Source organism: Talpa europaea (genome assembly GCF_964194135.1).
Source record: "Talpa europaea genome assembly, chromosome: 4".
NCBI classification, from domain to species: Eukaryota; Metazoa; Chordata; class Mammalia; order Eulipotyphla; family Talpidae; genus Talpa; species Talpa europaea.
Window position 1 is genome coordinate 68,508,154 of NC_140070.1, and position 14,311 is coordinate 68,522,464.

The following is a 14,311-nucleotide window of genomic DNA, read 5'->3' on the forward strand; positions in this document are numbered from 1 at the left end:
TTCTGCAGTGCTTATTGGTTGACAATAGGTTGGTTTTTATTTTATGTAAATGAAATCATTCATTAGTCTGGAACTTGATAAACATTTTAAATGCAATGGTTTTCTTATAGTTGTTATTGAATGGCAGATACTTCCATTGTATACTGACCTTAATTTCTTGGTCTTCTACCAGATAACATTAAATAAAAATAATAAGGTGGTGTTTTGTTTTTTCCAGGGTAGAAGATAAGATGTAATGTCCAAGAGCAGTGTAGTGTCCTGATTAAAAAACAGGAGCTTTTAGGATTAACTTGAATTTTAAAGTTCTACTAAATGGTATCACATCCTAAGTATCAAATACCATATATGTCTTAATTTCTTTTAACTCCTGCTAAATTTAGCTAAAGGTACCTGCTATATGTTCACCTGAATCTAGTAAATTCTCCTTCTATTCTACTTCCACCTTTTCTTGGGTTCTTCTGAGCAGAAAGGAAGGGATAATCCCACAGTAGCCTCCTATCAGTGTGTAAGTTGGTCGATGAGCAGGACAGCTGCGCTCCCAGCACCTGGCTCCTGTTCCATGCTGTGTGCATGACAGCTGCTGTTCTAGAGCAGTGCAAGGGATCTCCCAAGAGCTGCCATCCTTTGCCTCCTCACGGTGCTGGTGGTGAGAATGCCTTAACGTCCCAAACAAGTGAGAATAATTTAAACCTTAATATAAAAACAGAGGTGCACATAGGCAGTAACAGAGTATAGAAAGTCAAGGAGAGAAGGAATCTTGTCCCCAAGTGGTGGGGATCTGACTTTTGGAACACTGGTGTGGCAAGAGGCTGACATATTATTCGTAGCTCTCTGGGTACTGCCAATGCTTTCTCATTCCACCAGAAAAGGGTCAAGAGCCAGGTAAATCTCATATTTAGAGATATTCATTTAAATAGAATCACCAGTTGCTTGCCGATTTTGATTTTTACTTTGTATTAATTTGTCTTTTTCCTGGTCCTTTATTTAGGTTTTCTAAATTGCTGCTATGAGTGAGACCATCCGGTATTTTTCTTTTTCTTTCTGACTTATTTTGCTGAGCATGATCCCTTCCAGCTCCATCCATGTTGCTGCAAACTGCATGTGTTTATCTTTTTTGATTGCTGAGTAGTATTCCATTGTGTATATGTACCACATCTTCTTGATTCAGTCATCTATTTTTGGGCATTTGGAAAGTAAAAATCAAAATCAATAAGCAACTATAAACCAGAGACACACAACGGGGGGTGTGGGGGGTGGGGAGAGGAAGGACTAGAGTCAAAATAAGGGGGGGGTGCAATTATATGGGGAATATAACCAAAATGAAAATGCATACATTGTGCAAAAATGAAAAATGATGTAAGAATTATATAAAATAAAATATTTTTATAAAAAGATGTTTAAAAAAATGAATAGAATCACCAATTTGTTGCTAGAAGCTGAAATGGTAACAACCTTGAGTATAAAAGGAACTGTAGGAGGCCCCTTCCTGTCCAGTGATTATCAGTGGGAGCAGTAATTCATAGGGAAGACTATGTAAATAAAAACCACATGAGGATTTGCTGAATTTGCTTCTCCCGGTTACCACTACTTCCTGTGTCTTCCACATCTTGACTGAATAAACTGGCTTGATATAGGTGTGTGTTTCATCTCTTCCCATAGTTGGTAACCCAACTGCATGGTGCATAAACTTTAGAAATTTGGTGAGTGGGTAAAGCAAATGTCTCTCTTTGATAGTGCATCTTAAATCTTTAAGTATGTTTTGTTTACATTATAGGTTGTATTGGACTTAAATAATTTTTTAGTTGGAGTAAACTTTTAAAATCATGACCAATATGATTGTGAAAAATCATGTTTATGAAAAATTAACAAACTAGTCTCACTAAACATGACCTGTAATTATTTATACATGTACCTGCATATTCTTTTTTAAAAATATTTATTTTTATTTATTTATGAATACAGGAACTGGGGTATAGGCCAGAGGTGCAGGACTGGTGGGGGGGAAGGTGAGAGGATTCACCAGAGACAGAGTGGGGAGCAGAACAGGCAGATTGACTGAAATACACTGCTGAGCGGAGCAGTGGACGAGACAGGAAAGGTCTGCTGTGCCATGGTGGGTTAGGTCCCTGGCTGGGAATGGAGCTCATGTTGCAGTGACTATCTATAGCCTGGTAGTGCTGAGACTTAACCCTTTGTGCCACCAAGGTGGCCCTGTATCTACATATTCTTAACCCTATGAAGATGGGAACTAGAACTGGCTTGTTCTTGGGAGTAGGCTCAGAACTTAGCAATGTTATGTGTTCATTTGACTATTGCTATTAAAAAATAAGATCTTCCGGGCCGCCCCGATGGCACAGCAGTTGAGCACTGGGTTGCGAAGCTGCCCGCAGCCTCTGCAGTGCCAGTTCGATCCCCAGCTGCTCCCCGGCCACGGGAGAAGGGTCCCACATGGTGCGCAGATCTCTCCTGCCGCCCGCTGCTCCCCTCAGCAGTGTACTTCAGTTCTTCTGCCTGCTCTGCTCCCAGCTCAGGCTCTGGTGAATTCTCTCACCCTCCGGCGCTTCTGACTGTACCCAGTGCTTGTATTAAAAAATAAATAAATAAATAAGATCTTCCAACATATCCTTTAATGAGGCTTTTTGTTAGAGATGTTAAAAACTTTGTGTTTACAATATTTGGTCTGCTTTAGAACTTTGCTAAGAAATAATTCTTATTTTTTATTTATTTTTTTTTAATAGAGGCATGTTTGTTTTATTTATTTATTTGTTTGTTTGTTTGTTTGTTTTTTGTTTATACATGCATTGGGTACAGTCAGAAGTGCGGGAGGGTGAGAGAATTCACCAGAGCCAGAGTGGGGAGCAGAGCAGGCAGAAGGACCGAAGTACACTGCTGAGGGGAGCAGCGGGCGGCAGGAGAGGTCTGCGCGCCATGTGGGACCCTCCTCTGGTGGCCGGGGAGCAGCCGGGGATCGAACCGGCGCCGCAGAGGCCGCGGGCAGCTTCGCAACCCAGCGCTCAACCGCTGCGCCACCGGGGAGGCCCAATTCTTATTTTTTAAACTTATGCCTCATCTTTCTGAAATCAATAATTAATATGTATATCATTTTCTTCCAGGCTTGAAACTATTACAACATGGTTTTCCTTGGACTCTTCTCCTTGCTGGTTTCACAAAGTCTGGCTTTAGGAGCCACTTTCCCTGATGACACCATTGCTGAGCTGTCAGTGAATATATATAACCATATTCGAGCCACTGGAGAAGACGAAAATATTCTTTTCTCTCCATTGAGCATCACCCTTGCAATGGGAATGATGGAACTTGGGACCCAAGGGTCAACACTAAAAGAAATCCGCCACACAATGGGATATGACAGTCTGAAAAATGGTATGTGTGCTTAAGTTGGATTCCTCAAGGTGGTTTGACTTTAATTTTCAAGCCAGTTACATTGTTGTGTAATGTGAGAGTCAGAAGTGTTTACACAGGGTAAGAAGGTGATTTCACTTAAATGGCATGGAAAAAAAATGAGGAAACACAAGAAAGGTGTTAGTTCCTGACTTTACCACTGGCTAAATAAATCTCAGGAAATGGCATTATTATTGTTATTTAAATAACCCTACGTACCTCGATAAACATAAGCAAACACAATTCTTGCTCTGCAGTTCCAGTCTGGAGAGGCATTTCTTGATCAATCATCAGATAAATAAATACAAAATTACAATTATAATTGCTATAAAGAAAAGTCTAAGACTATGAGAAATTTTTGCTTAATTCAGTTGTATCTTCATTGTTTAAATAACACCCATGGGATTTTTTTAAGTGTTGTAATGTTATGAAAATTGTATAAGAGACATTTTTAGTCAAAAATTATTTCATAATCACTGTGATAAAAGATTTCTATTCTAATATTTCCTATATATATGTGAATAAACTCATTAAAATCTTAAACTAAAGCAATTTTAATTGATTTTCTAATTATAAGTTAAAAAATTCTAGTGAATATAATATTTAAAGGATATGGTTATTTTGTTTTCCTTACAATATTTACTTTCTTTTCTCAGGTGTAGTCCCCATAGAATTTCCACCAGCAGTTCACCCATGCACCATCACCACAGCCCCATGTGCTCCTCCTTCCCTCATTTTGATCCCCTCTTCCTCTTCCTCCCCTGCAGAATGTCTCTGATTTACAGTTGTCTTTATATTTTTGTGTTTTTTTTTTGGTTGTTATTATTATTATTTTTTCTTTGATCCCCTATATACCCCCGATAAGTGAAACCATCTGGTATTTTTCTTTTTTCAAAGGTTAATTATTTTTAAACTAGGTAATTGGATTTAGTTCTTACTCCTGATAATATTAAAATAAGATTAACTTAATGATAAGAACCTAAGTACTTTGAAGGCAAGACACTAATAATGCTCTGCTTTGTGGATTCTACCAACAACTAAGTTGAAATGAAAAATAATACATCGAAGGGATCATGCTCAGCGAAATAAGCCAAAAAGAAAAAGAAAAATACCGGATGGTCTCACTCATAGCAGGAATCTAGAAAACTTAAATAAGGGACCAGGAAAATGAATAACTATAAGAAAGTGAAAATCAAAATCAACAAAAAACTATGAACCAGAGACACTTTTAGGGGGGCGGGGGCGGGAGGGGAGGGATTGGGGTCAGAATGGGGGGCTGCAATTGTATGGGGAATATAACAATAAAATTTATAAAAAAAAAAAAAAAAAAAAAAAGAAATAGAAAGAAAAAAAAAAAAGAAAAATAATACATCGATAATACTAAATGCAAAAAATTTAACTAGAATTTTGCTAGAAATAGCAAAATAGTAGAACCTCTTTAACATGTCAGTGTTAAATAAGCCAATGTTCTTTCCTATTGCCTATGTTGTATTAATCTGCCTTGTGATATTTTAGTGCTTTCTCCACTCTCCTTCACATTTCACTGTTTGCTCCAAAGTGAACTTTTCCTTTGTGTTTTGCAGGTGAAGAATTTTCTTTCCTGAAGGATCTTTCTAACTTGGTAACTGCAGAAGAGAGTCAGTATGTGATGAAACTTGCCAATTCCCTCTTTGTGCAAAATGGAATTCATGTCAAAGATGAGTTTTTGCACATGATGAAGAAATACTTTAATACAGAAGTAAATCACGTGGACTTCAGTCAAAATATAGCTGTGGCCAGCTATATCAATAAGTGGGTGGAGAATAACACAAATAGTATGTAATTTATTTTCTTTCTTTCTCTATTAGCTTAGTTTTAACTTTCTTTTAATTCTGAAATTACATTTTCCCCTCATTCCTTTTGCATTTTGAATGTTAGCTACTATTAAGTTGAATAGATAGTAATTATTACATATAGATTGCAGTCTATTTTCAAAGCATTGTTTATAAATAATTATTTGAAAAAGGAGTTAAATCTTTTGGCAAGTATAGGATTTTAGGTTTGATAAATTAATTAGAAATATGTGCTCTCCAGTTAATGGGTTTTCTCTGTATGGTATGAAATTTTGCTTGAACTGACTATTTAATAACTTATGTAGTAGTTAAAATACAAATAGCTGACTCGCGCAATACGTTTAAAAATAGGAAAAAGTTAGAAATCAGAGTTTGGAGATGTTTATTGGCTTTTAAACCACAGAACTGATTGATAATCAAAAAATTAGTATAGGATTCTTTTCAAAGAAAATATCACATTTTAAACAAACAAAATATCACATCCAAATAAGTGGAACAGAATTGGAAATATATATATTTAATTAAAAATTATTTTAATCACATTTCAAAGCATAAAGTTTTCAAATATTTCATATTTTGTATTTTATTTCCAAATTTACTATCAAAATGATTAAAATTAGAATTTAAAGAAAGAACAAATTAAAAGTAGAAAACTGAAGCTGTTCATTAAATTAAGTTATACTGTCAAAACCCCCCAAATAATGTTAAAATAGTACATTTTATGTTAGTCTGCAACAACAAAAAGCTTGATTTTATAACCTATGTCCCAATTGCTAAGGCACCATTAAGCCCTAAGGAAGTACTATGATTAATAAAATGAGAGAATACAGAGCAAATTTGGTTCATCTTTTTCAACTAAGAGGTAGAAAGGTAAGGTTAAAGCAATGTGTTTATTTTTCTAACATCCAAAGAAAAAGTCAAGAATAATAACCCACCTTGAACAGGTTGAATTATTAAAAGCATTTTGTTGCCAAACTTTAAAAAACACTTTAGCAAACAAAGATCCAATGCCATTCAAAATAGATCTAGAAAGGAACATTTCAAATAATAGAAAATAAGGCATCATGAGTTACATTGGCTGTCCCACTTTTGTTTTCACCAGTTGCTACATTTGTTAGAAGGATAGCCAATATATATTGGGGGAAAGTTTGAATTTGACAACGTTTTAATGATGTATATTGTCCAAGAATAAACTTAGATTCATTGAGAACTTGCCCTGTTGAGTTTCACATCTATCACTACAACTAGAAAGTGGTGGTGAAACCTGAGAAATTCTATTCTTTGTGGTTCTGTAATTTATGCAAATATGAAGATGCTACTGGTGTTGCTTTTGGTGACATGGTGTTTTAGAAGCCCTGACTCTGTAATTCTGCATGTGTTTCTTTTTCCTGTAAGATGCTTTTTTTATTGTAAATTTGGAAATGGTATACATTTTTCTGGCTTACATTGTCAGTTTTATAAGCTTTTGGTCCCCTCTCACCTCCCAATTAAATATTAATTTTCATCTGTACATTTTTTTCCTGAATAGATTTGTTGAAAGATTTGGTATCTCCAAGAGATTTTGATGCTGTCACTCACCTGGCCCTTATCAATGCTATCTATTTCAAGGGGAACTGGAAGTCACAATTTAGACCCGAAAATACTAGAACCTTTTCTTTCACTAAAGATGATGAAAGTGAAGTCCAAATTCCAATGATGTATCAACAAGGAGAATTTTATTATGGTAAGACATTTTGACTTTTTGCCCTCTCTTTTTATTTCTCATCACATTTTTTTATATAATTGTTTTTTAAAGATTTATTTATTATACAAGAACTGGGGTACAGGCCAGAGGTTTGGGAAGATGAGAGAATTCACCAGAGACAGAGTAGGGGGCAGAACAGGCAGACGACCGAAAACACTGCTGAGGAGAGCAGCGGACGAGAGAGGAGAGGTCTGCCACGCCATGTGGATATGGCCCTGGCCGGCAATTGAACCCACGCTGCAGAGGCTGTGAACAGCTTTACAGTGCTGTGTTCAACCCACTGTGCCACCGGGGAGGCCCTTTCATCACATTTCTCTTTTTTTTTTTTTTTTTAAGATTTATTTATTTATTTATATAAGCACTGGGTACAGTCAGAAGCACGGGAGGGTGAGAGGATTCAGTAGAGACAGAGCAGGGAACAGAACAGGCAGACTGACGAAATACACTGCTGAGGGGAGCAGCGGGCAGCAGGAGAGGTCTGCGTGCCATGTGGGACTCTTGCCAGCTGCCGGGGATTGAACCAATGCTGCAGAGGCTGCGGGCAGCTTCACAGCCCAATGCTCAACCGCTGAGCCACCAGGGGAGGCTCCTCTCATCACATTTCTAATAACAACAAAATAAATAATTTCTCAAATTGCTTGTCAATCAAGTTCTGGGACTTTAAATCAACTTGCTAGGCTCCACTTTAAATTCAAATATTCAATTTAAGAACTAAATACTGAGTGACTATTATATGAACTGAAAGTTTTTCAATATGTTTCTTTAATTTACAAACTTAACCCCACCTGTAGAGTAATAAAAGAAAGTAAAAGTGCCTGACCTTGGGCAAGACTATTTTGAGTTTCCAAAGAGCCATTGGTGTAGGTGTGTTTTTTTGTAAACCACATATTACACCTAACTCTTGATTTAGACACCTCACCGCTTTGTGAATTAAAAGCATTCCTTTAAAATTTCACATTTAGACTTGTGCATGTATAGGCCAGACATTTAATGAGAGCCTATAATTTGTGATATAACTCAGTATCATTGGCATTATTTTCAAAGGTGTTTCATTAAACTTTTCAGAAGTTCAGAGTGCTAATACACTACAATGAACTATAATAATTGAAGTTATAAGCAGAAAAGTAAATTTAGGCTAAGTATATGTTAGAACTAATAGTTTGTTCTATTTAAAAAATATTGTAAAAGTAAGATTACAATTACAGTTAAACTAGTTAACAGTCAAAATAAAACAGGATAATATCCCTTTACATGAGAACCAGAATGTTTAACATGATATCTCAGTGGCCTAGATAAGTTACAGAAAAGTTTTGGTAACAAAAGCACAATAATTTTTTTTCAAAAGTGAACATTTTGAAGAAATGGCAGTTCAGTTTGTCTTTGAGACATCTTTATTATTTTATGAAAGCTGTATCAATTAGCTAAGTACCAAGTCAGTTACCAAATTTGCCTAGTTACCTAATTTGGAGGTATTTATAGCCACAAATATACTAGATAACATTTGAAGAATGCTTAGATTTCTTTTTTTTAGATGTATTTATTTATTTATGCATACAAGAGCTGGCGTGCAGGCCAGAGGTGTGGGGGTTTCAGGGGGTGATAGGATTCACCAGAGACAGAGCAGTAAGCAGAACAGGCGAACCTATTGAAATACACTGCTGAGGGCAGCAGCGGGCAAGACAGGAGAGGTCTGCTGCACTCTGTGGGTTAGCTCCCTGGCTGGGAATCAAATATGTGCTGCAGTGGCTGCTGATAGCTTCATAGCACTGAGATTTAATCCCTTGCACCACCAGGGAGGCCCTAGATTTCATTCTGTCTGTGTAAACTTAACCTGAAAACTTACAGCTGTGGTAACAATTGAGTACCAAGTATTTTGTGGAAATTTTTTCTTTTCTTAGAAATCATGTGAATGTTGAGAGAAGAGATTTTAATTTCATCTAGTAGTCAGTACTTTATTTTTCTAACCAGAACTTTTCACTGTTTCTAATGATATCCTTAAATATATATTCATTTGACATATCTCACTTAAAAAGGAAAAGATGTTATGACAAAATGCAAAATAATTCTGGGGATTCTAAAATAAAATAAATTCTGCATGACTGAGGATTCACTTGAATTTCAAGACCTATTTTCAAATAAATGCTTTTTACAGATGCCAACATTTTATATCCTGTACACTGTTTTTGGAAGAAAGTTATAACAATTTTAATTTTTTGTTTAAGCTTTTACATGGATCTTTTATCATCTTTTTTTTTTTTTTCTTTTTAGGGGAATTCAGTGATGGCTCCAATGAAGCTGGTGGTATCTACCAAGTTTTAGAAATACCATATGAGGGAGATGAAATAAGTATGATGCTCATGTTGTCTAGACAGGAAGTTCCCCTGGCTACTCTGGAGCCACTGGTCAAGGCACAGCTGATTGAAGAATGGGCAAATTCTGTGAAGAAGCAAAAAGTGGAAGTGTACCTGCCCAGGTAAGAGGATGCTGACTTCAGCTGACAGCTTAGGAGGAGGAATATCAATGAAGGATGCAGCCCAGAAAAACGCTTACCGCTACTTTTTAATTTTAAGTGTGCTAATCATTTCTTCTTTTCCTCTTCCTCTTCTTCATTCTCCTTTCTTCCCTCCCTCCCTCCTCTGCTCCTCCACCTCTTCTTTCTTCCTTTTAATTCTTTCATACTCACGTGGTCCTACCCAGAGACACATGCTCACTCATTGATTTATTCAGATACGAGTGAATATTCTTAGCTCCATTTTATAAGATTTTTAATAGATTATCTCTGAATATCCCTGACAATTTTCTGTAATTCACTAATATTTAAAGTTGATTATAACCCCTACTTAATTGGAAGAAGTGCGAGAAATCTCTGTGCTAGGCTTTGAGATGCAACAAAAAATAAACAGGAAGAAGCTTAAAATCCTTGTGGCTGAAAGAACAAAATCTGTACAAGGCCTTGATGTATTGATTACCATCCACATCTTCAATCTTGCCTCTGCTCACTAACCACGTCAAATATTTTGTGGCATGTACCACCTATGTGTTTTTATTTATGCCACAGACATCAGGTTCTTTTTCATGCCTCTCCATCTCTGTGTATATTTTTGCTTTGTCCTACAATGCCCACCTCGCATTTCATTGCCACATATTGTTTACTTAGCCTTCAGGGTACAGCTCTGTCCCCAGTTATTCAAGAAAGTCTTCCACGAACTAGCTATCTAAAGGAGCAGGTGACCCTCACTATTGCCTCGCTAATCACCCCACAATGAAATGACCTTTGGTAAATCTTGTTTTCCTTCTGTAATTTCTTCTAGGTTGTTGTTACTTCTTTCTCCCATAATAGAAATACCATAAGTGTTTGCAAAACCAAATGCACCGAATGTGTTTATTCTCTTCTTGAATACCTTGAAACTCAGTAAGGGAACCAGACCAGTAAATACATATAACATGTTTATAAATATAATATATGTATTTTAGGCTAGGCACAAGACATGTAAATAAACAACAGAAAAAAATATTCATGTATGTGAAAGTACAGTGCTAACACTTATTCCATAGTAAGACAATTATACAAATATGATTAATTAATGTGAGCCTTGAAAGGTGATAAATATGAGGCTAGTCTTCCCTTGATCTTAGCCAAAATGCCAAGAAGCAATGTATTTGAGACTTAGTTTTAAAACTGAATTAGTGAACTTAGTGAATTCATTCATTTTTTTTTTAAAGATTTATTTTATTTATACATCCAGAAATGTGGGGGGGGGGAGATGAGAGGATTCACCAGATACAGAGTGGGGAGCAGAACAGGCATATTACTGAAATACACTGCTGAGGAGCACAGTGGGTGAGATAGGAGAGGTCTGCTGTGCCATGTGGGTTATCTCCCTGGCCAGGGATCGAACTCATGCTGCAGTGACTGCAGATAGCTTCATAGTGCTGAAACTTATCCCCTTGTGCCACCAGGTTGGCCCAAATTCATTCATGTTTTTTTCTAATTTTAGGAATTGTCATTTAAAAGTCACCTATTATATATGCTTGTTTTTACAAAACTTAGTTTATTCATGTTAATGAAGGAAGTCTACTTAGAAATGTACACATTTTTGGTTATAAACATGTATGTTTATCATGCATACATATATGTCTATCTGTCTGTCATCTACCTACCTTTGTTAATATTATATATTCATAGTATTTAACCATATATAATAAAGCCATGCATTTCTTAGTCTACATATAAAAACTAAGGTTATCATAATTTTAGTTTTTACTAAGATATTTATATTCCATAAATTTCAATGATAATATTTTGATGTAGAAAAATTCCACTATAAGTCTATTCTCAAAGAGCCGTAGCCAACGAATATATAGCAGATAATACCACATTTTTATATATAATTGACACATACATACTAATACCCACCTACAATATATCCTAACTCTAAAAGAACAATTTGCTTTTGAACATTAATATTTAAATGTAAATTACTAAATCATATCTAAACCCTCATCTAGTGACCATTCATCATTAATTTTATATTTTCTTTATATTTTATAAGGAATTCATTTTGATAAAATGAGAACTTCAGTACAATGCTAATGCTTCCATTATTAAATTTCATGAATTAAATGTAGCTTCTTCAAATGCTTCAATTCTATGAGGGTGCATTTATTTAGAAGAATTTTAACAAAATTCTAAATGAATGTTTAATAAGAATCACATAATCTATTATAACCACACTCACTAGAAAATCTCGCCTCCAGGGCCTGTCCTCTGAGAACTTAAATGTGGCAGCATAAGAAAATTAAATTTTCATTTTCTGAGAGATACTCTTCAATTTTGAAATGCTTTAGCTTACTTGCTCTTATTAATGCTGACTACTAAATTGAGCACTGCCAATTATATATGCATTTCTCTAGAATTTCTAGGGACTTCCTTCTGCATGGTTAATGCATAGAGGGGAAGTAAAATGGCACAATAAGTTAAGTTTGTCAATTTTTTTTAAAGATTTATTTATTTATTTATTTATTTATTTATCTATCTATTTATTTATTTATTTATTTATGCACGCACTGGGTACAGTCAGAAAAGCGGGAGGGTGAGAGAATTCACCAGAGCCAGAGCAGGGAACAGAACAGGCAGACTGCCGAAAAACACTGCTGAGGGGAGCAGCAGGCTGCAGGAGAGGTCTGCGCGCCATGTGGGACCCTCGTGGCCCTCAGGGATGGAACCGTTGCTGCAGAGGCTGCAGGCAACTTCGCAGTCCAGCGGTCAACTGCTGCGCCACCGGGGAGGCCCAAGTTTGTCACTTTTTAAGTTAAGTTTGGCTATTTTCAAATTCATATGCCTCAATAGCAATTAATGGGAAACTAACCCCTCCAATTTATAGTATAAAGTCCAATATTTGTTCAAAGAGGGTCATGATTTCTGCAATTGAATTTAAGCAAAAGTAAGAATTTTGTAATAGCTATGTTTTAGGTTTACTGAAGTGTGTCTGTATGGACACTACTCAGTTATGAAAAAAAGGTGGACTCTTGCCATTTGTGACAACATGGACAGAACTGGAGGGGATTATGCTAAGTGAAGTGAATTAGAAGGAGAAGGAAAAATACTAGGTGATTTCACTTGTATGTAAAATATATGGAGGGAAAACAAAGGAACTGATAAAACAAAACAAAAACCCTGGATGTATGACTGCAGAATTGAGAGTAGGGAACAAAGTGGGGAGGGGCCCAAAGGCCTATATAAAGAAGTATGAATATTTTGATGGTGGGTGCTGTGGTAACATCCAGCTGAGGAGAGGTGAACCTACTGCCTAAACCATTGTTAACTCAATAAAGAAAAATAAATAAATAAAGGAAAAATAAATAAATAATTTACGCTGGATGTCATTAGGGAAATTTTGTACTTTAAATCCAGTAGTATTTATTGAAGGCTTACTGTGTAAACTAGTCATACAAACTTATTGTTTGTGGTGATAGAAATATATTTTTCCTGCTAGAAAAAGATGCTGTTACCTGGGGTACTGATTCATAGACTTTATACAAACATCTTAAAACTGCTATCCTTAAGTGTGTATGGGGAGATGGAAAAAGATGCAATTGCTTTTATATTTTTGTAATTTCATTCCCTGAACAGTAATTCCTATAGGGATCAGATGTTGAATTGAAATTGTATTATCAAAAATACTAAAATCTATTTGAAAAAGGGTGAGATTGCTATACTTATGTGATATCACCAAATTCCACAAGGTCTGTATGCAATCATATATTTCTAAAATTTAAATGAGATTGTCAGACGTTCTTCCAATATATCAATTGTAGCAAAAATAGTTATGTCAAATAAAAAAAATAAAGTATTTTAAAAGTGCTCTAGAATAATGCCTGACACAAAGTAGACATCATGCAATTATTAGCTATAATTGTTTATTTTTCAGTGTATATTTTAAGTCCTGTTACTATTCTTGTGCTAATATATGGGTAACTTTATGTATATTTTTTCCTAAGTAGAATTTTAAAAAATTTGATTCAGATGAATATTACTTCATAATTTACTCTTGCTTTTCAGTTTTCACTGATATAGCTTATCAGGTAGAAGAAGATTTTTCTCAAGTAAAAATCAAGTATCCTGATACTGGAATACAATTGTACCTGGCTGTAGTTATTTTTTCCATAATGACTTTCATAGTTTCACATTTGTTATTTGTGAGTAGAGTGCTAGAAATTAGAGGATATAAAGCAGTTCTTCATATTGTAACCAGAAACCATCCAGTTTTTTGAAATGATCGCCATCCTGTTATTTGAAATGAAATAATAAATCACTTTAGTTTTGCAATTGTGAAAGAAAACCAATTCATATATCATCTGATTTTTTAACATAAGTGCATTTTATTAGGTTTTTCTACAAAGTGTCTGATTAATTTTTTAACTGCTTATAAATTTTATGAATCTCCTTATATTAAAATATATTATGTTCTTTTCTAACAGTATTCCACACATTTGTTTAATGTTTCTGCCCTCTATATATCTCTTCAACTTACTCAGAAAGATTAAAGCAGTCATGTCTTTTGATTTTACAAAAGCAGTGCTGTGGGCTTGATTTTTAAATTCAGTGGGTGAAATATAAATCTGTTCATTGTTTCTTTTTAAATTAGTCATTTTGGAATTACAGTGATTCGTGGTAGGGGCACTTGTAGTCAGAAAAACCTTATATTCTCATTCTACCATCTACTAGCTGCTTAATTAGGTCAAGTTGTTAGCTTTCTTGAACTTAGTTTATTCTTCATAAGATTGTGTAAGATATCACAGGGGTGATTAAATGAGATTCTATACAAAAAGGATT

The 14,311-nt window shown here is 35.2% G+C and overlaps 1 protein-coding gene across 1 annotated transcript in view; it reads left to right on the top strand.

Moving 5' to 3' along the window:
- Positions 1 to 2,651: 2,651 nt before the first annotated feature.
- SERPINI1 (serpin family I member 1) overlaps positions 2,652 to 14,311 on the top strand; it is a gene marked incomplete at its 3' end in the record, with an annotated part of 32,786 nt that continues 21,126 nt past the window's right edge. The window contains exons 1-4 of the mRNA XM_084232481.1: positions 2,652 to 3,381; positions 4,983 to 5,213; positions 6,760 to 6,954; positions 9,244 to 9,448. Coding sequence (XP_084088607.1) covers positions 3,132 to 3,381; positions 4,983 to 5,213; positions 6,760 to 6,954; positions 9,244 to 9,448 — 881 coding nt within the window. The 5' untranslated portion in view covers positions 2,652 to 3,131. The remainder of the gene's footprint in view (positions 3,382 to 4,982; positions 5,214 to 6,759; positions 6,955 to 9,243; positions 9,449 to 14,311) is intronic.